Genomic DNA, 21,399 nt, shown 5'->3' with positions numbered 1-21,399 from the left:
ATTTCAAAAGGAATGTACATTCCCAAACATCCAGCTTTTTATTATAGAGTTTATGCTTTTTGTTATTTTGAAGAGCATAGCTTTCCTGTCACAGGGCATGATATTAGAGGGAAGGAAATAACCTAAAAAAAGGGGGAAAAAAGGTATGTTTGAGAGCAACTTTTAAAGAATTCCAGCTGTGTTTATTCCCCATTCTTTTGTATCTTTTGCTGCTGGCCGTGGTAACTGGGAGCTGATTTCAAATGGCACAACTGGGTAGAACAGGAGACTAGAAGAAAATATTACCCAAGGTCAGACTGACCTCTCTTGGGCTGTCCTTGAAGCTACTGGAATATTTCACAGGCTTGATGAATCTTTTTTTACAACCTTCTTTTCTTTTCTCAAATAACCATTTCCAAAGGCAATCATTGGGCCAAAGTTATTGATCTTAGAAGTTTTTTTTTAAGGAATTCGACTATAATTTAAATTTATAATACAAGAGTTTACAAAGCCATAGAAAACACTTAACTCAAGAAATTCAAATAACCTAATTCTGCCTATCTTTCCATTGGTTGTCTATTTTTCTCTTGAATTATTTAAATAATCTACCATATTTTTTGACCCTGGCCGGAACTATAGCTCTCTTCTTATTGATACAGATTATACTAATGAGGATTGATTTTTACTTCTACAAATAAACAAAAATATGTAGAGATTCACATAGTATATCTTAGTATCTATTTAATATGCCTCTTCCTAGAAGGAAGTGTATGTGATTTAAAAACAAATCAAAGCTCAGAGGAGTTCCCGTCATGGCACAGTGGTTAACGAATCCAACTAGGAACCATGAGGTTGCAGGTTCAATCCCTGGCCTTGCTCAGTGGTTTAAGGACCTGGCGTTGCCATGAGCTGTGGTGTAGGTTGCAGATGCGGCTTGGATCCTGCGTTGCTGTGGCTCTGGTGTAGGCCGGCAGCTACAGCTCCGATTAGGCCCCTAGCTTGGGAACCTCCATATGCAACGGGAAGCGGCCCTAGAAAAGGCAAAAAAAAGACAAAAAAAAAAAGTTTGGAGTAAGAAGACCCAAGATTGACCATGATTTTAGACAAGCCACTTCACTGAGCTTCTATATTATCTATGAAATGTGATAGCAATTTTCCTCTCTGACATCATTCCATGTGTGTGAAAGACATATATGAATGCATACAGTCAGATAAACACACACGCTGAAAAACACAACCCAGCAACCCAGTGAAAATAATTCTCTCTCTTCTACTCTATGGAGTTTAAATTTTGAGAGGAAAGGACAAAGAAGATTTTAAAAGTCTAGTCTTATTTATAAAAGACCATTCATGTCTCATCTGTAAACGTATGGTTTATTCACGCTTTTAATAATGAAACTAGGAAAACTCAGTTCAGTTGAACATACAAATAATTTGACCAACATAGTATTTGCAGAGAAAGAATTTACTTCATCAAAATATCACAAGACTGAATTTCACAATTAAACCCACATGCAGATTGTAGAATAATTTTACATTATGTTTTGACGGAATGTGTTAAATATAAAAATAATCCAACGCAATTTCCATTTAGCACATTGTACAAAACTCATTCTTCAATGGAATTAACAAGTTTACAATCTTTCCCATAAGGTGCTATGTATTCAAAGCACTCTGTAGCAATAAGGTTGAGATCAGTGAAAAAATACTGTAGAACGCCACGGCAATGCATTCAGTAATAAATGAAATTGGATATAATGGAGATGAAATCCACTCATAAAATGTAAGACAAAGGCGATCTGTGATGTGCCATGAGTGATGCTTGTCCTTGGTAGGGGGTGGGCTGAAGGACTTCACATATACATCATTTTACAGTCATAAGAAGAATGAGTTTAAAGCTGAGGTTGTCACTTTTGTAGTGAGTACCATTTCCTAGGGAAAAAAGAAAGAAGAGGAGAGAGAGACAAACAGTAAAAGAAAGAGAGACAAAGTTCACAACACTTCTGCAATACATTTTCCAACTGAGACTAATCCTCAACACAATCAATAGTCCGTGACAGCAGTTTTCAGAGTATAGTGTACATCAGAATTACCCAGAGGGCTTGTTAAAACACCAATTGCTATGCCACGCCCACAGTTTCCAATTTAACAGACTGAGATGAAGGCAGGAATTTGTATTTGGAAGAGTTCTAGGCGATGCAATATCCTGATCAAGGGACTACATTTTCAGAACTTATGGTCCATTATATCTTTGATCATTGAATGACTCCTTTATTTATTAAAATGAAACTCAACTATGAAGATAATGTGCCTGGTCCCTGGGCCATAGGGCAGAGAGCATGATTGTAAAATGACTAGGGCAGCAAGTCTCAGTGTTGGCTACATGGTAGAAATCAACTGAAGAATTAAAAAAAACAAAACAAGACAGAAAACAGATGCCTTACACCCATCAAACACTAATTAGATCTGAATCTCTGGGGTGGGGCCAGGGGTTGAATCATTCATGAAAGTGCCCCATGAAAGTATAATGTGTAAGGTGGCTGGAGAATCATCTCCTTACATAATGAAAAGATGGCCAAACATATGTGCTCTTTGGGACACTGGTATATGAACAAAAATGTCACAAGGAAACCAAATTCCCAGGAGGCACACTGATATACAATTCTTAGTGATATGGGGGGCGGGTGTAATTTAGAAGGCAACTGTGACTGTTGATTTGCAATGCACTGCAAGATTAGTTCACAGGGTTTGAAATAACAGAACTTGGGAAGGTAGGCAGCACACTAATTTAATCCAAGGTTGTTTTCCATTGAATGACATCAACCAGAGTCTAGAGTCTAGAATGTTGACATATGGGCTGATGTGCTATGTTTACCTGCTATAATGATTGTTACTCATTTTACTCAGCTAAATTATTTACTACTATGATTTAAATTCGAGTGGCCCTATAAATAAGGCCCCTGGGGATGAAATGCCACAAGCATTTACCTGTCAGCATCAGAAAAGCAAGACTACAGAAACATGCAAAAACAAGGGGCATTTTGAAACAAGATTTACACTTCAAATTACACAATTACTCATCTGGCATACACAGAATGACTATTTCTAAATGCAGGTGAATAAGCATGCCATGGAATCCTTTTCTGGAAGGACTTACAGGTCTGGAGCCATTTGAGTATTGAGTATACCTGGAAGGATGTTTAGGGCTTATTTTCATAGACAAAGCCACAGATTTTAATTAAAAAACTTCCATGTGTGAAACTGGGACTAACGTTGGATTAGAAATAAAAAGGATTTCAACAAATCCATGGGGACTGAGCCTTTCAGATAATCTTTGGTAAAAGTCAAACCTTTGGAAACTATCTACTGACTTGAATATAGACATCATGTTAACAGTGTTGAACAGCAACAGCCTCACAATCCTCCCTTGGGACCCAGCACCCTATGGAGGGTCTGCACAGCTCTTCTCAAGGTGCTCATGGTGCTACCGACCAGCACTGTCAGACCGGGAACTAGCTCTGACAAGCACAGGGATTAAAAAGGAAAAAGGTAAAAGCTAAAGTCCTGGGGAGATGCTAGGGGTACTCCTTCTCTTCCTCTCTTTAAGTCTTCCAGAAGACATGCTGAAGATATCCTGCAAAATAATAAAAAGGATAGAACTATGAACATAATCACCCAGGATGGTAGAATCCAGGCACTAGGAAATAGCAGGAACACAAGGAAATGCTAGAAATAATTTTGGTCTTTAGTTACAATCTTCCATATTTCACATATATACATCTATTTTACTATGTTTTAATATTTTAATACATTTTACATATTTATGCTATGTATATGATTAAACTTCACAAAATTGCAGAAATGAAGACATAGAGCCCATCTAAAGGCAAATAATTGCAAAGGGAAATGAATTCTGGAAAAGAGTTTGAGCCTCTCCTTTCCTGGCCTGTCCCTCTGGCACACTCCCTGAGGGATGGATCTCATCCCTACAGAGAGCTGTGCTTGCAAAGGCAGAGGATGTGACCTAGAATTGCCAAGGGTCCCTGGATGGCTTTGGCCCTGCCTCCTTCTCACACCCCCAATCCTCCTCATCAAGGGCTCAGGGCTAAGCAGCCCAGAACTGGGGGTGGTGTGGTGTGTGTGTGTGTGTGTGTGTGTGTGTGTGTGACTGACTCATAAAAGCATGAGCCAGCCCAAAGCGGAGGGACCCCAGGTGGGGGATCTGTTTAATCCAGCAAACAGATCAGGCTTAAACTCACCGACAGCCATGAAGTCTCTCAGGCCTTCCCGTTGTTCAGAAAACATCTACGTTCTCACTTTCTCTTAGCGCCGTATGCTCTTGCTTTGCTTGGCCTCCCGTGTCGTCAGGGTTTCCGGGGAGTGTCCCCGTGTCCTGTGGACTCTGTCTCCCCTGCTCTGACCCTCTCTCTTGGGAACATCGGAGTCTGAATTCGTCAGTGGCACCCGACTCCTGCCCAGCATCCCAGCTCCCTTTCCCTCCCACCGACTCTGCCTCCCGCGGGGTTTCAGCATCTCCTCCCTCCGTAGCCGGCCCGAGCTGTGCGGCCTTCCCTTCCAGGTCTGAAGCCCCACCCAGAGCCTCGGCCTCAGCTTCCGGCGCCCAGGTCACTGTCGCCTCCTCCCGGCCCTGCGTTATCTCCTCGCCAGCCATCTTCTTTGCAGCTGCCGTTTTCCCAAGCATTTCGTCCACTTTGTGCCAAGTTTCCTCCCCGGCAACATCTGACAAGGGGGAGGCTCTATTTGCTTCTGTTTGCCCCTCAGCTGTCTTCGAATCTGACAATGCCTCCCTCTCCATCTCCGCAGCCACTCCTGAATGGAGAGCTTCCTCAGCCACAACCATGCCTTGCACGCTCCTGTCCCCTTCGGTGTCCCCATTCGTCATCACTCTGCCCCCAGAGTGAACTCTTTATCCGCCTCCTCCGCTGGGCCCTCATCTCTCTCTTCTTGGCTCAACTTTCCCGCCTTGGGAGAATCCCCCTCAGGAACATCTTCCAGGGTCATCGCTGGGCAGCCACTGCCTCTGGCCCCTGCACAGGCCCTTCTTTATCCCTCTCCTCCCAGCCTGCAAGGCCATCTTGACCTTTGTCTGCACACTCCCGGTCCTCGCCTGCAGTCAGGAGCGGGCCTTCAGGTGTCAGCGCCTTCCCAGCTGGCTGACTTTTGGGAGCTCCTATAACTCCCTCTCCTGCAGGGCCTGGCCCTTCATCCTGCTCTGCTCTGCCCCTGTGCCTTGTGTCCCCTGCTGCCGTCAGTCCCTCCCCTCCTCCCTGTTTCTTCAGAACGGTTCCGTTTTCCAGGGTCTTTGCAAATCCCGGAGCTGCTTCAAACAAGATCACTTCTCTCTCTCTCAGTGAATCTTCTCCTTGCAGCCCCATGTCTACAGTCAGTTCAGATGCCCTCCCAGCTGCTTCGTCCTCTGAATCACGGTCCATTTCATTTTGGGGGTCTTGAGTCTCTTCCTTGGGTCTTATTTCCTTTAGGGGTTCCCCCTCTTCCTCTTTAAACTTTTGCTCTTCTTCTAAAGTGTCTTCATCCTGAGGTGCCTTTGCCCTTCTCACCTCTTCTCTCTCCGTTTCAGTTTCCCCAGGAAGTGTTTTTGGCCTCTCAGCTTTCCTCCTCTCTCTATTACCTAATTCCTCAGGTAATATTTCTTTGCTCTCATCTTCCTCATTAGACTCTGCATCCATCTCAGCCTCTCTCTTTCCACGTCTTCCTTACCCAATTCTTCCAGGCTGTCCTCCAAAACCCCCACCCGAGTTGCCTCGGCCTTCTCAGAAGTCAAGGAATTCAAAGAGGTTTCAGATCCCATGACCACCTTCCTCTCTTTGGCTCGTTCCTTTCCCCCCAGTATGGCCTGTTCTAAACCCTCTTCCCTCTTGGATGGAGCATCTTCCATGAGTGCCATGTCCTCTAGGTCTGTGGATGCTTCCTCTTCACTATCCTCCATACCTGGCTTTGCAGACCCAGCCTCACTCATAGCTGCTCTCTCAGACTCTTCTTCCTCTAGCCTCCTCGCCTCCCTCAGGGATGCTGCCTCCTGAGCACACTTGAACCCTGCTCCTCTCCAGAAGCTGCCTTCTCCATCTCCGTCATCACTGTTTGCATCAAGGCCTCACTTTCATGAAGACCTCCTGAGGCTCTTGCTGCCTCCGGTCCTCTAGGGTTTAAGTCCTCTTTATCTTGTCTTCTACCCTCTTCGGCTTCTGCCTCTGCCCCACTTGCTATCACCTGAGGGATCTCCCTTTCCTCTGTAAATGATCCTCCTGGTGCTGGCTGCTCAGCTGTGGGCTTCCACTGCCCCAAGGGAAACTCTTTAACCCCTGCTTTTCCCCAAAGTGCTTCAGCCCTTTTTTCTTCTGTGTCAGCATCCCTGTATTGGGGAACTTCATCTCCCTGCACTGCTTCTTTCTTCTCCAGGGCATACTCTGCTGATGCAGCTTGCTTGGATTCCTTGTTTGAGCTGAGTACTGCCCTTTCCTCCACCACTAAGTTCCTATTCAGTGCTAGAAAATAAGGTTAGAAAACAAGGTTACTTTCATCAAAAGGCAGGGAGGAGATATTACATATAATCTTATAAATATGAGATATTTATACATAATATCAAGGGGCTAGTCATATTATATAGACAGCATTTCCTGGACTCTCTGATGCCATCAACTGTAATGTGCACTATGATTTAATAATGGCTTTTCATGATAAAAAGAAATGCTATCACATTTAATGGACACATTGATAATAAAGGAAAATTGAGCATGAGAAATGCTGAAAACAAACAAAAAAAATCCATGCATTAGAATAATAAAATCTCTTACAGCAGAAATTGACAGAACACTATAAATGAACTATAATAAAATTTTTTTAAAAGAATAATAAAATCTCTCTCTCTCTCTCTCTCACACACACACCTCTCCTACTTTTGTTTGAAATGTTAGGACTTGCAGAAAAACTATGCAACAAGGAAAATAGTGAGTACTTCATCTTCATAGAAATCATTGTTCCCCATAGCACCGTATTATGCCTGTTCTCGGTCTATATTTCTTATACTAATGTGGGCATTTAGCAACACAATCATAATACAGTGCCAAGTGATCATTACCCCGTACATTACCCCCACATTTTAAAGCTACTATATCTAGACCTAGTCATCAAATAGCTCTATAGCTCAATGGAAGACTTTTCACTAAAGACATAAATTTGGGTTATAGGTCAGAATACCTCCCGTCTACATTCAGAAACTGATGTGCCTTTGCAAAATGAGAGCACAGAGCAAGACCAGACTTTGTAGTCTGGGATAATTTTCAACATAAACAACTTTCTTGAAGTATTTTGTAAGTTTTCACCCATAATTTCCTGGCAAATCTGAGTGTGCTACCATGATATTTCAATAAATACAAATTCAATTTGTTTCTTTAAAAGCTTCAGATAGATTTCTTATTATTTAACTAAGACATGCATTTCTGTTGCAATGATGCATGCAAAATAAATAAAGGCATGGTAAGCCAAATACCCAAAATACTTAAATTTTCCAACTGCAGAATAGCACTTAGGGAGATCGAAGCTTCTAAAATGGACATCTCAATACTTTCTATCCATTTAATCTTTTTCATTTATAGAAGACACTGGACTAGGCTCTAAAAGTTATCATACCAGGGTGTCAACCTCCAAATGATACACACTTATAAAGTAAGCAAGTATTTCTTCTCATGTTTTTTCTCTTGCTTGCCTCTTTGGCTAGACATCTCACTTCTACCCCATCACCAACAATCTCCCAGAAATCTAAAGTCTTGATTTTACTCACTTTATCCCTATTCTGATACCCCATCTTGGACTGTCTTATCACTCCGGCTCTTCTCCTAATACTACACATGGCTATCTTCTGCTGACTTCTCTTGACTCTTGCCGACTATTAAAATAAACCATTTTAGGAGTCCCCATTGTGACTCAGTGGGTTAAGAAACTGACAGTGTCCTTGAGGATGCAGGTTTGATCCCTGGCCTCCCTCAGTGGGTTAAGCCACAAACTGTGCTATCACAAGCTGTAGTATAGGTCGCAGATGTGTTTCGGATCTGGCATTGCTGTGGCTGTGGCATAGGGTGGCAGCTGCAACTCCAATTCAGCCCAAGCCTGGGAACTTCCATCTGTCACAGGTGTGACCATAAAAAGAAGAAAAAATTGAAGACAGTAATAGCTGATCTCCATTTCCCTTGGAAAAAAAAATGTTTATTTGGAAGGTAATGTTTGATGTTTTCTTTCAAAGGCGCAACATAGAAGTTTCAGGTCTACCCGTGGGGTTGGTGTTGACTTCCATAGGTGGTCCTCAGCCTACCACAGCAATTGTTTACCAAAATCGGCATGCTCACTCAGGGAACACGGAACCAATTCATAAGAAAGAATATAGCTCACTTTATTTCACTACGGATTATTACTGGATTTAAAACAAAGTTAAATGAAAACCATGAGAAACAACATTTCTCAAGTCTCTTGTATAGTATATCTGTTTCTTTTCAAATTCCTGCTTGAGAGTATATTTAAAAATTGTCAGTTAGGAAAAACACTTAAAGAAGGTCCTCTGCTTTGCTAGGCTGACCTCTAAATTTATGGATTAATTAAAGAACATTCAGGAAAGCAGGGTAATAAAATTGCCTAGCCACCATATAATAATATACTGTGCCTGAATTCTAGGAGAGAACATACTAATGACACCCAGCTGAGCTACTACACACACACACACACACACACACACACACACACACACACACACACAAAGTCAGACATGCCATTCCTGAAGCAAGGGAGAAAGAATGATTGAAGCCCTTTTAAGAAATATCAGTACAAAAACATGACGTGTTTGTTTTTGTTTTTTTGAGAACCACCTCTTGGGCTTTTGAGAAAAAACAAACAAACAAACCAGACATGAGAGCGAGCAATATTCAACAAATGGGGGCAATCTGATTTAGTGGATGAGTGTGTACTTGGGAGTCAGACAGACCCGGGTGAGAGAGTCATTTCTGTCACTTAGTTGTATGAACTCCATAACTAACACTTCTCTAAGCCTTCATTCTCTTATCCATAAAACGGGAATAGCAACACTGTGAGAGTCCACAATAAAATGCTTAGCACAGCGCCTGACCCACAGGGAGCCCTAACAAACATTCCTTCCACACTCCCCTCACACTGCATACACTATGTGTGTGTTTTTTTGTTTTTGGTGGTTTTTTTTTTTTTGGCTTTTATGACCACACCCATGGCATACAGAGGTTCCCAGGCTAGGGGTTGAATCAGAGCTGTAGCCGATGGCCTACGCCGCAGCCGCAACAATGCCAGATCCAAGCCGCATGTGTGACCTACACCACAACTCACGGCACTGCTGGATCCTTAACCCACTGAGCGAGGCCAGGGATTGAACCTGTGTCCTCAAGGATATTAGTCAGATTCGTTTCCGCTGAGCCACAATGGAAACTGACTATGTGGTATTTTCTTGCTTGAATCAGACTGGATAGACAACAACTACTCTGCCTGCATTGCAGAAGCTTGGGGAAGTACCCTAGAAATCCTCTGGTTGAACGCCCATAATGAAAAACTTGGATTCTCAAGCTCAAGGTCCTTCTCCTGTAACTCAGCCTGTTGCATGTTCAAGTGTCACCCGACCCTCTCCACATTGCCCAAGGGGGATTGGAACTCAGGAAACCAGCATAGGTGCAAATGTCTGGCTACTGCTATTTATTGTGAGTCATATGGTCTTTTTTCTCTGTGCCTTCTGATGCATCCATGAAACTGGCTGGCTAATGTGTTTGCTGGAAAATAGATTGAAGTCTCAGATACCTCAAAGGGCTTGATGTTATAATTAAAATTGGAGAGGAGGGTAATATGACCATAGGATGTATCAAATGAAGAATCCACCCCTGATACTGTCACACACACACATACATGTATTCATCACTTTAAATCATCATCCACCAGACATAGGGAAACCTGATTTCAAGGACACAGGATATTTGACTAGATATGTATGCATCATGGTCTGTTGAGTCACTCTAATTGGCACTCTTGCAGCTGGAATACTCAGCACCAAGAGCCAGGTCATCTGCTAATGGAAATGAATTCTTCCCTAATTTAAAAAAAAAAGGGAGTTCAAATAAATCATCATGAAATGTGTCTGGGCTTTCTGTGTCTCCAACAGTTCAGTTAGGCAAATCACTTACCTGGTCAGCTAACTGGGAGGCAGGCTATGAAATGACTGGTCTGAAAATCCCTTCCAGTATTTTTTCTTATTATTGGAAGTCCTATTTATTTCATTCTAGGCACCAATGTATTCAACAAAGAATAATAACTTTCATACCTGATGTCAGCTCTAAAGCTCTCCTTAAGACCTCTCAACCATGCCCTGCCATCATATTCATTAGGCGAAAAAAATAAAGGTGGTAGAAGGAAGAAACAAGGATAGGAAGATGAAAGATGGAAATGGCACTGTCTTTTGCAAAGGATTTCTGAAGTTCTCTTCTAGGTCATGATGTGCCCTTACCTGCACCTGTGTCAGTCTCCAACCTCCCTGAGTGTTTCTCTCCTTCATCTGCGCTGCTAACACTAGACTCAGAGTCATAGTGGCCGTGGCAGTGGCGGCCAGGATCCACAGCTTCAGCTGTTACCTGTCCAACTGATTGGAGATCATATAAAATATCAAAAAGTATAAAAATATGTCCTGGGAACACTGCAAGTGGTACACTAGCACAAGGGGTTAATTTAAAAGCATTCGCATTAAAATGTGAGCCTGTTTTTAAAATGTATTAAGATTAAACAGCATTCAAGATATGATTTCAAAAAGAAAATACGATAGATCATGAAGTAAAGAAACCCATGCAAAGAAATATTTGCATTTTTTAAAAAAAAGACAACAGACAGAAGCAGTGACAGATTTGCCATATGCACATGCAATGAATGGACTGAAAAGGAGTTTGGTTGCCTTTTCCTTTCTAGAAACATGTGTTAGGGCTTTTATAACTCCAATCATCACTGTTCTTTCAGATTTCTAAAACTACCAGAACTGACTATACTATAAGCTTTCCTCCATTAATAGATTTTAGTGATTTGACCTCAATATTCACTGCATGTGGACAGAGCAAAGAAACAACAACAAAAAAGCTATTGCATGATTCCTGTAAATTTTACAGTAAAAGCTGTAGAGATCCCTGTTATCTGCAGCTGACTACTAGCCTTGAACTTCAGAAGCACGAAGACCTAAGAAGTTCAGGTCCCATACTCCATAGTAACTGTGTCACCTTGGGTACATTCTTTGGTTTAAGACTCAGCCTCAATTTACTCAACTGTCAAAAAGATAACAACTCAGTGGTTGTACTGGGAGGATTAAATGAAGTAATATCTGTAGAACATGCTTATATTTCACTCATTAGCGAGTGCCTAAGCACCTAATAAATAATAATAGATGACAAAGATGAGCATGTCTATTTTAAGGGTGATCACCCAACCTGACATGATTCTAGGTAACACTGTAATATCCCTTAAATTTGTCTTTAGTTTCTGACCAGTCCCTGTCCACATTCCTGGCCTGTCATCCCATGACCCACATCCCTAAACCCCTGACATCTATCATTGTGCCACCTCCTGGAGAACCGAAGCTCACTCAAATAACACTAGACCTGGATTTGCCCTCCTTGATATGAATGTGGTGTCTCCAAAATACCCATTCCTTCCTCCCACCCTCCTTCTCTATATCCATCTCCCTCTTTCTCTACCTCCCTTCTCTCCTACTTTCTTGCTTTCTTTCCTCTCAGATATTCTGATCCAGGTGACCCAAAGACTGTACTTCAGGAAAAACAAAACTAGAATGTGGTCCCTTCTTCAGGGTGAATTGCTAAGGGGTAGTTAGTTACTTACGGATCCCTCTGTGTTTGGAAACAAATAGTGAAATAGCTGCCTCACATGGCTTTGAGGGGGAGGAATGGAAAGACTTAACTATATTAACCTTAGAGATCAAATATGGAAATGAAATGAGGTGCATCATATAGTTCAAATATATTGCTTAAATTTTTTTGAATAATAGTTTTCCTCATTCATCCAACATGCCAAATAAAAAAGTTTTTTTAATAATAATACAGTTTAGAGATGACATCAACGCATGACATTTACGTCATAGCTGGGTTTTTTCAAATCAAGTCAACCTTTATTTTAGTAATTTTATAAACATAGTACATATAAGTTAAACATCATCTCACTTGCTATACTAATGCTAACACTGTATAACTAAAGAGTTTACATAAACAGTATTTTAGGTCTTTGTGTCTAAATCTGCTTGGCTGACTAAGCAATAGAAATCCCAAGGATGGCAGGAAGAGGTGGGGAGGAAGTCCGATTTGGTAACAATTACATGAAGCTTTGTTTCATCAAAACTGATGGGACATCTAGGTTTTTTCCCAAGTAGGCCACAGACTATAAAGAAATATGGTTTATTATACAAATACTGAATCATTATGCGCTATACCTGAAATTAATATAATGTTGTATGTCACCTATACCCCAATAAGATAGTTTACAACCATAATAAACAATTAGCAGCTACTGAACCAAAAGACTATTCTAAGAAGCCAAACAGTACTTGCATAATCTGAAAATTACAACTCACTCAGAATTGACTGAAGCATGTAGTCCTTCTGTCTCAGGACTGTGATCACCACTTGCCCACATCAGCTGGCTTTGCCCTGGAGGGTTAGACTTCGGACGTCCATGAGAGCCTGTACAGTTAGGTGCTGCCTACTCCAGATTCAGCAAGAATGGGACCCTGACGTGACTTATTAGGACTTATCAAGGACTTATTAGATGTGAGATCAGAAAAGCCTCCCTTGGTCCTGTTTTTCTCAGATGTTCTTCTGAAACTGAAACTTAAGAGCAGGAATTCAGCCAGGGTCTAAGCTTGACTGTTTTCCACCTACTCTAAAGGAGGACTATGCCTGCTGAGACTCCAGCAATGTCAGCAATGTGACCCATCACCTGTTTCCTTTATCTGTTTAGCTCTTCATCCCTCAAGGCTCTGATCCTTCACCTCACCATAAAGTTGACCATTAGAAAGAAGCAAAGCAATTGTCAGTTCCCACAGCTTCTGTAGCAAAATGGAAGAGGCTCATACAAAGAACCTCTTAGAAAAACACCTTTTCCATTTCAAATGCTATAGGGTATTTTAAGATGTTTTTTAAACATTAAAATAATGTTGTATTGCAAGTAGATTTTTATTATGAAAACAATATTTAAAAATAATACACATTGTATTTTCTCTAAATATGAAAATAGCTTTTATTACCTAAAGCTAGAAAAGATGAAAAAAAGAAGTGCAAAGAAGAAAAATTACCCTGGTTTCACCACTGATAAACAATTACTAGTTAACATTTTGGTGGATTTCTAAGTATTTTTTTTTACTCTTCTCTTAGAGCATCTTGTATCCCATTATTCAGTTAGCAATATATTATAACTATTCCCACATATCATTAAGTAAGAATGATTCTTCAGTAACTGCACAGAATGTTCTAATAAGGTTTTACTAAAATTTGGTGAATGGACTGCCTGATTTTGGATATTCAATTATTTCCATTTATTTGATTTTGTGACTATAAAGCTACTTTAAATACCACTTATAATTATTTTGGAACTTATTTCTGACTATTTCCCTAAGATGAATTTCTGGAATTGAAATTGCTGTGGCAGAGAGCATATTTTAGAAGCTTTCGATATATGTTTCTCTATGTTTGTCAAAAAAGGAGGTATCAAATCACAGTTTCACCTATACTGATGAGAGGCATTCGTCCCCATACTATTGCCAACAGTGTCTCAATTTCCACTAATTTTTTCTAATTTTGATAACTTAGTCATTGAAAAATGGTGGCAAGGATATTGTTTTCAATATTAGTAGGCAAGCTATCTAAATTTACTCTCTCTCCTGCTTGTTTTGAAACTAAACAAATGACTCCCATCTCGAAACATGCTAAGAATCTTGGACAATTCTATATCATAAGAAAGTTCTGCCAAGAACTTTTCATGTGAATTTTAGCAGAGTAAATATATATCCAAGTTCATCCCAAGTTCTCGTCACCTTGAAAACTATGCCTGTTCATTGATCATTCTTGGTGTAGCCAATCAATGATCTTCCCAACAACTCACCATGACAAAATGCACAACTCACATCATGAACCACACAATAAAGATGATCCTGATGCTCTTGTGTTAACTTTGGCATTGAAACATGGATTACATGATTACAAAAACCCAGGATTAATTACAACTCAAGACCACAGCTGTTCGAAGACAACAATTTCAGAAGGCTAAAGTCTATTCTCCACACTGGAGTGAGAATAATCTTTTCAAAACTTTCAGCTCGTGTCATTTGTGTGCTTGAATTTTTCAAATGGTTTCCTGTCTCAGAATAAAATCCTCTCCGTGACATATCAGTTTCTCCCTCTGGGCTCTTCTTCTACCACTCTTTGGCTTGTCCACTCTGCTCCTGTCACACTGGCTTCCTTTCCAAACCCTTCTCTCAACAACTACACCCCCAGTTTAGAGTCTTTGCATTTGCTGTGCCCTTGGCTTCCTGTGCTCCTTCTTCAGATGACAGGGTGGCTCACCCTGCACCTCGTTCAGTCTCTTCCTTCATTGAGAGAGGCCAGCCCTAAGACACTACCCCTTCCTCAAACCACCACGTGTCTCCGTACTCCGATTTTCTTTTCTGCTAGCACTCAGCCCAGATACCCCATCACATATTTATTTTACACCTGGTACACATCTCTCCTCCTTGAATGTAAACTCCAATAAAGTGGAGGACTTTGTTACGTTCTCACCAAGAACAGTGTGGCATAAAGCAGACACCTAACCTAATATTTATCTCAGAAGAAACCTACTGAATCAAACAATACATGCTTTCACAATTTATTCAAAAATTCTATTTAGATTGTAACTCACAATACGTGATTTTCTTGTTCTTTTATCAAGACCACTCTATCCTGCCTGCATGATGATAAAATTGCATTTTATTTTAGTCCTAATGTTATTTAGGTTTATATTACCCGGTCAAGCACTATGACTACCCCTGATTCATATATTAAAAATATAAAATGTCTACCTCTATATACATTTTACATTATACTTTCCTCTGAATGTTTTATTTATATTCATAATAAATAAATTACATTAATGCCACAAATTAATGTACTGAATTGCCCCACCATTAGAACACATAGAACATTATGTGTCACAAAATGTATTAAGACAGCTTAAACTGAAAATAACAGAAAAAAATAAACACATTAAAATAACACTATGCCCTGCAATACTGAATTAACTCCCAAGGACACTATCTCATTGCAGCTAGCAAATAAATCTTTTACTTTACCCACTTCACTGCATACAACATATCTTTTATATAAATTCACCTGATTTGTTTTTGGACCGGACAAAGCCCAATTAAGTGTGACATCTTATAAAATAGTTAGAAGGAAGCTATCACTTTATGTTATCGATCTGAAAGGTATGAAGGTATTGATATAGTACTTTAAAGAATTTTCCATTGCTATGATCTCAAGTGACAACAATTCAGATTAAAGCGTTTGGCTTAGACACTACAAAACATCATTAATTGTATGTGATTTTTTTAGCCTCTGGACTTATTCTTAATGTAATCACAATATTTTTCTAAGTCTGATTGAAAATGATTAATTCAATGCTATACAAATATGAAATAGAATGATTTACACATTATCTCAGCCCCCAGTTCATTTCAACCTAAAGTTCGAATCAGGGATCTAAGCAAAACATACACATTTCAATTTTTGCCAGACTTCTGGTCTAATTTATAAAAGCTGTGTTTTGCAGCATAGTCACCAAAATGACCTTCATTTCAAACTCTGATTCTATTCCTCTCTCCTTCGGCCACCTAACTGAAGACTCAATTACGGAGGAGGAGCTAGCCATAACCTCTTCGCTTGGCATTGGCATCAATATAATGAACCACACGTTCAAAACTTGGTTTATTTTATCTGAAATTTTCCTAGGACTATTTATTTATAGAAAGCTTTTTCAGATTGTTCATCACTTTCTGTAATCTATTGTCTTAAATATTTACAAATTTATTGCATCATTTCCTTTAGCATATGTCAAAAACACCAGAAGCCAACAGTTATAATCTACTAATCCTTCGGATTTGATAGCATAATCCTTCCTTCTATATCATTCTGAATCTTTGATATGGTCTCTGTTTGGTTGTGCTCATTAATGTCTTATTTTCCACTGTGCTATATTCTCTCTACTTTTTGGGCTTCTGTAACCCAGAAATTCTGTTCTTTTGTGGAAAATGGGCCATAGAAAAACTCTACCAGTTCTTACACAGAAGGCAATATATTTTTAAGAAAATTTGCAAAGTTATAAAATGTTAAAGCAATATAATGGCATCATATGTACAGTAAATACAAATAAAGTGCAATTATATGTACTAATATGAAAAGATATTCAAGATGCTGTTAAGTGAAAAAAAGCAAGTTTAAACAAAATGTATCATGTTTTCATCTGTATATAAATATAATATCTGTATATATATAAAATATATGGATACATATATATGCGTATATAGATAGAAAATTTTCATGCACACAAAAAAACTTATCCACAGTTACCTACCTCTCAGGAAGAATAGTAAAGTCTGAGCAAGAGGGAGTTCCCATCGTGACTCTGTGGAAAGGATTCTGACTAGAAACCATGAGGATGCAGGTTCGATCCCTGGCCTTGCTCAGTGGGTTAAGGATCCAGCGTTTCCGTGACCTGTGGTGTAGGTCACAGACACGGCTCAAATCTGGCAGTTGCTGTGGCTGTGGTGTAGGCCGGAGGCTACACCTCTGATTTGACCCCCTAGCCTGTGAACCTCGATATGCCTCGGGTGCAGCCCTAAAAAGACAAAAAAAAAAAAAAAAAAAAAAAAAGGCTGGGCAAGAAACTTTATATTCATTTTATTCTCATCTGTTCTATATTGTATAAGCTTTTCAACAAATCTTTCCTAAGAAAAACCTTTTTTCAATAAAATGTCTATTATCTTTGTCCAGAAATTAAACTTCATGGAACCTACCCTAAGAACACAGTTATTAATTTTAAATTACCTTAAGTAATGAGATACTAGAATACTATAATAATATAGGGAAATAGTTGAATTATGAGAAAAATCACAGAATGGAATAAACCATAGACATTAAACATATTCATGAAGATAACAATAACATAAATATGCTTATGGTGGAACATTAAGGATAAGCAAAATACCATTTTATATAAATATGACAGTGTAACTGTAAATTCTTAAGTTTAGAAATAAGAAGCTAAAGCAAATGTTGAAAGTAATTTGTGTGTCATGAATCTACAGATAATTTTTTTTTCCTTACTAGGGCCACATGTGAGGTATATGGAAGTTTCCATGCTAGGGGTTGAATCAAATCTGCAGCTGCCAGCCTCCGCTACAGCCACAGCAACACAGAATCTCAGCCACATCTGCAACCTACGTGGGCAGCCTGGAGCAACGCTGTATCCTTAACCCACTGAGCAAGGCCAGGGACCAACTAGCATCCTCATGGATACTAGTGGGATACCCGCTGAGCCACAACAGGAACTCCTATAGATAATTTTTAAAACTGTTTTTCTCTATTTTCTAATTGTTATGTCATAAGCTGTTAAGGAAAAACAGACACTGATGAAGAGGTGTGGTACATATATCAGAGCTTAAGAAAGATAAATAGTGGTAGACTTTGCCATCTAGTGTTGAACCCACTTCAACGGAAGGACAATAACAAAATATTCGAAAATGATCGATGTTATCAAGAAAACAGGTTTCCCATAATACTAGAAAAATAATAAATCTATACACTCTTCATTTCAGAAATCCAGGGAGGAGGGAATTCTCTTCCAAGTGACATGAAATTCTCTTCTTAGTCAAATGTTTCTGATATTCTATCCATCACCTAATTAGAGCCTACATCATGTGCATCTCATTTTACAAAAAGCTGTCTACTTTCATAAATTCAGGTTTTGAAGTGGAAGTAAAAGAAATAATAGTAACAGTAATAGTAATGTCGACGTGTCTACCGAACGTTAACATCTCTTTTTGAACAGCACTTTGCCTAACTAGATTATACATTGTATGTACCAGAATTGAATAATGAGATCCAAGATCAAACATTTGAATTATTTTATAAAAGGGCTTCAAACATATTTTAATAAGAATCTTAACTCATATACGGCAAAATCCTTTTGAAAATGTTGGAAGTCTTTGTGTTGTAATTCTAAGGCAGAGGTTGGCAAACTTTTTTTGTAAAGGGCTCCTTAGTGAATCTTTAGGGCTTCGTGGGCCATAAGGTCTCTGTTTCAACTACTTAACTCTGGCCTTAGAGTACAAAAACAGCCACTGAGAATATGTATATAAATGAGCACAACTCTGTCCCAGTAAAACCATTTTCTGGCACTGAAATATGAATTTTAAATAATTTTCACATGCCATTATACATTCTTCTTTTGATTTTTCCCAATCATTAAAAAAAAAAAAAATCTTAGCTCACAGATCACACAAAAAGAAAAAGTGAGAGGCCAGATTTGGCCCATAGGCTGAAGTCTATCAAACAGTTCATTCTAGAGTTTTTGTCTAACTTACTTCAAGATTATATCCTTTGCCATTTCCCACTATTTAAAGTGCTTTTTATCTTCCTTCATCCCACCTTCAAAATCTTGTCTAACCTTTAAAGCCTTCCTTAAACAAGTCCTTCATGACAACTTTTAAGGTATTCATCAAATGGGACTTGTCTTTCTTTCAAGCTTCATGGCACTTGTACCTTCTGTGGTTTTATACATGACTATTGACCCCTGTCCAGTTACTTGTGTACCAAGCCTTCCTCTTAACACTATAGGAGGAACCTTCTCTTACACATTTCTTATTGACCATGACGCTCCCTGCACATAGTAGTTGAACAGAAAGATAAGTATTCAACAGCCTCAATCTCTAGCTGTTGGCCCCAGTGGTTTAATAACAGCTTTTAAGTTCCTAGGATAAGAATCAGAGATGTTAAAATTATTCCTAAGTTTTAAAACACAGAGGGATTTTAGTAATACTAAATGTGAACACAAATTTTACCTTGGAGTCAAAAAGAAATGCCCACCATGTTGGCAGAGGAGACAGATGGGAGGGAAAGGACCAAGACACAGGTTATATATAGGGCACAGGGTGCTATGGGAGGGCCAAACATCTGGCAAGCATAATCCCAATGCTTGAAGGACAAAATTCGGCCCTGTAACTGTCCTCCTAAAGTTGAGAAAAGTATCAGACCTCCCATGTGTCTAAGTACCGGGACGTGATTAATCCTGGGAAAAGCCTTGAGACTCTCTATGTCAAAGGGAACCGTCCTCCACACCTAGGAACTCTAGGATCAGGAAGAGTTTCAGAGAAGAACTCAAAGTCAAGTTTGAGTTCTCTAAGAAATTTTCCTATTTTTATCTAATTCTAAATTCCTACTGCACAGATAAAATAGGAAATCTTTAGAAACCAGAGCCACTCTCCTTGAATTCAAATCCTAATAATGCTTTGTATTAGCCGTATAATCCTTGACACCTTACATAACCTCTCCAAGCTACAATACTGTCATCTGTGAAAAAGACATGATGCTAATAGAACCTAATTCATGGGGATATTGGGCTGTTGCGAGGATTAGATGAGTTAATATATGTAAGTGTTTAGCACTGGCACATGATAAGTGATGTTAGCTACAAATACATCTAATAATGTGACTAAGAACAAGTGGCATTGCTAATATTAAATGACCTATAAAAAGCCACACATACCCTTGCCTTCAGACATGTAGTGTTTTATTTGATTCTTGAGAGAGGATTACCACAGGAAGGAACTTACAGAAAATAGGAAACAGGCTATATAAGAATTATCAAGTAATTTTTAAAATGCAGTAGAAGGAAAATAGCAAGCTGAAAACACATGTATGATTACGGGACAAAGAGAGAAACAAGAAAACATGAATCCCTCTGGCATCATCACAATGGTAATTTCCCAAGCTTGGCAAAATGCAATGACCAAAATCAGCTTCCATGCATGGGGACAATAGCAGGTCAACTCAAAGGCCATACTTACCACCTTTATCCACCCTACGGGGACCTGCCTTTTTGTCCTGCACTTTAGCAGTGCTTCCTTCCCAAAGCTTACTCTTATCCTTTTCCTTTTCTTCCTTGGAAACATGTTCCCTGGATTTCTCAGATAGCTCTTCTGCAATCACTCTGGTTCCTTTCTCCGCGTCTTCTTCAAGAATGTTCTCCAAGTTTTCCTCTATTGGCAGAGGCTTGGTCTCTGCATCTGTTTTTATTATTTCTTGGTCTTCAATTTCAATTTCCAGAGAATCCTCAATTGGAAGGTGGGATTTGCCTGGCTCATCATTTTCACTCAACTCCTGAGAAGATGAACTTCTGACACTTTCATTTGGACTGTTTTCGGCATGAGCTTCCCTGTCTCCCAGTGCAGATTCATCTTCACTGCAACTAGAATATTGGTGACTTCTGGATGAGGTTGATGAAGCAGTTTTTATATCTACAAAAATAAAAATGAGGACATCATCAGTTTTCTATAAAGTAATTGGATGATTGTGGAAAGTATGTTGGTAATTAATTACGCTAAAAATTTTTTAATATAGTTTGGTAGATTTGATACCCTTTTCCCATATATTCCACACAATTGTCATGATAAAGAAAAACCCATGTAATCTTTGCATCTATGGAAGTCTGCAATAAGGGAGTTCCCGTCATGGCGCAGTGGTTAATGAATCTGACTAGGAACCATGAGGTTGTGGGTTCGATCCCTGGCCTTGCTCAGTGGGTTAAGGATCCGGTGTTGCCGTGAGCTGTGGTGTAGGTTGCAGACGCAGCTTGGATGCCGTGTTGCTGTGGCTCTGGCATAGGCCGGCGGCTACAGCTCTGATTCGACCCCTTGCCTGGGAACCTCCATATGCTGTAGGAGTGGTCCAAGAAATGGCAAAAAGACAAAAAAAAAAAAAGAAGTTTGCAATAGGAAGTCACATTTTACTGAAAACCAGCTGCATTGTATTTATTTTTTGAAAGCCATTTTATTGGAAAATCTTTGTAAGCATCCATTTTGTCAAAGAAGAAATTTAATAATCATTTATTTGTTCGGCAAGAGCACTTCTTTCATTATCATCTTGGATAGCCACAGTATTCTCTGTGCATAAGTTTAAATTTTTATCTACTGTAACACCTACCATTCTAGTATGCCCTGGTAGCTGGGTATGGTAAGAAGATCTATGTATTTGCATAATACCTAGATGCTACTTACTAAATATTTTGAGATAATGCTCGGGTGTG

The 21,399-nt window shown here is 39.5% G+C and overlaps 1 protein-coding gene across 1 annotated transcript in view; it reads right to left on the bottom strand.

Moving 5' to 3' along the window:
• The window catches only part of ERICH3 (glutamate rich 3), a 112,152-nt gene continuing 92,087 nt past the window's right edge, over nucleotides 1,335–21,399 (bottom strand). Inside the window, 7 exon segments of the mRNA XM_021097617.1 lie at nucleotides 1,335–3,613; nucleotides 4,239–4,904; nucleotides 5,002–5,689; nucleotides 5,692–6,045; nucleotides 6,048–6,503; nucleotides 10,523–10,654; nucleotides 20,162–20,611. Of these exon segments, the coding sequence (XP_020953276.1) occupies nucleotides 4,274–4,904; nucleotides 5,002–5,689; nucleotides 5,692–6,045; nucleotides 6,048–6,503; nucleotides 10,523–10,654; nucleotides 20,162–20,611 (2,711 nt within the window). The 3' untranslated portion in view covers nucleotides 1,335–3,613; nucleotides 4,239–4,273.

This window comes from Sus scrofa, chromosome 6, assembly GCF_000003025.6.
Source record: "Sus scrofa isolate TJ Tabasco breed Duroc chromosome 6, Sscrofa11.1, whole genome shotgun sequence".
Classification (NCBI taxonomy): domain Eukaryota; kingdom Metazoa; phylum Chordata; class Mammalia; order Artiodactyla; family Suidae; genus Sus; species Sus scrofa.
This window is presented reverse-complemented; position numbering and strand designations above follow the sequence as displayed.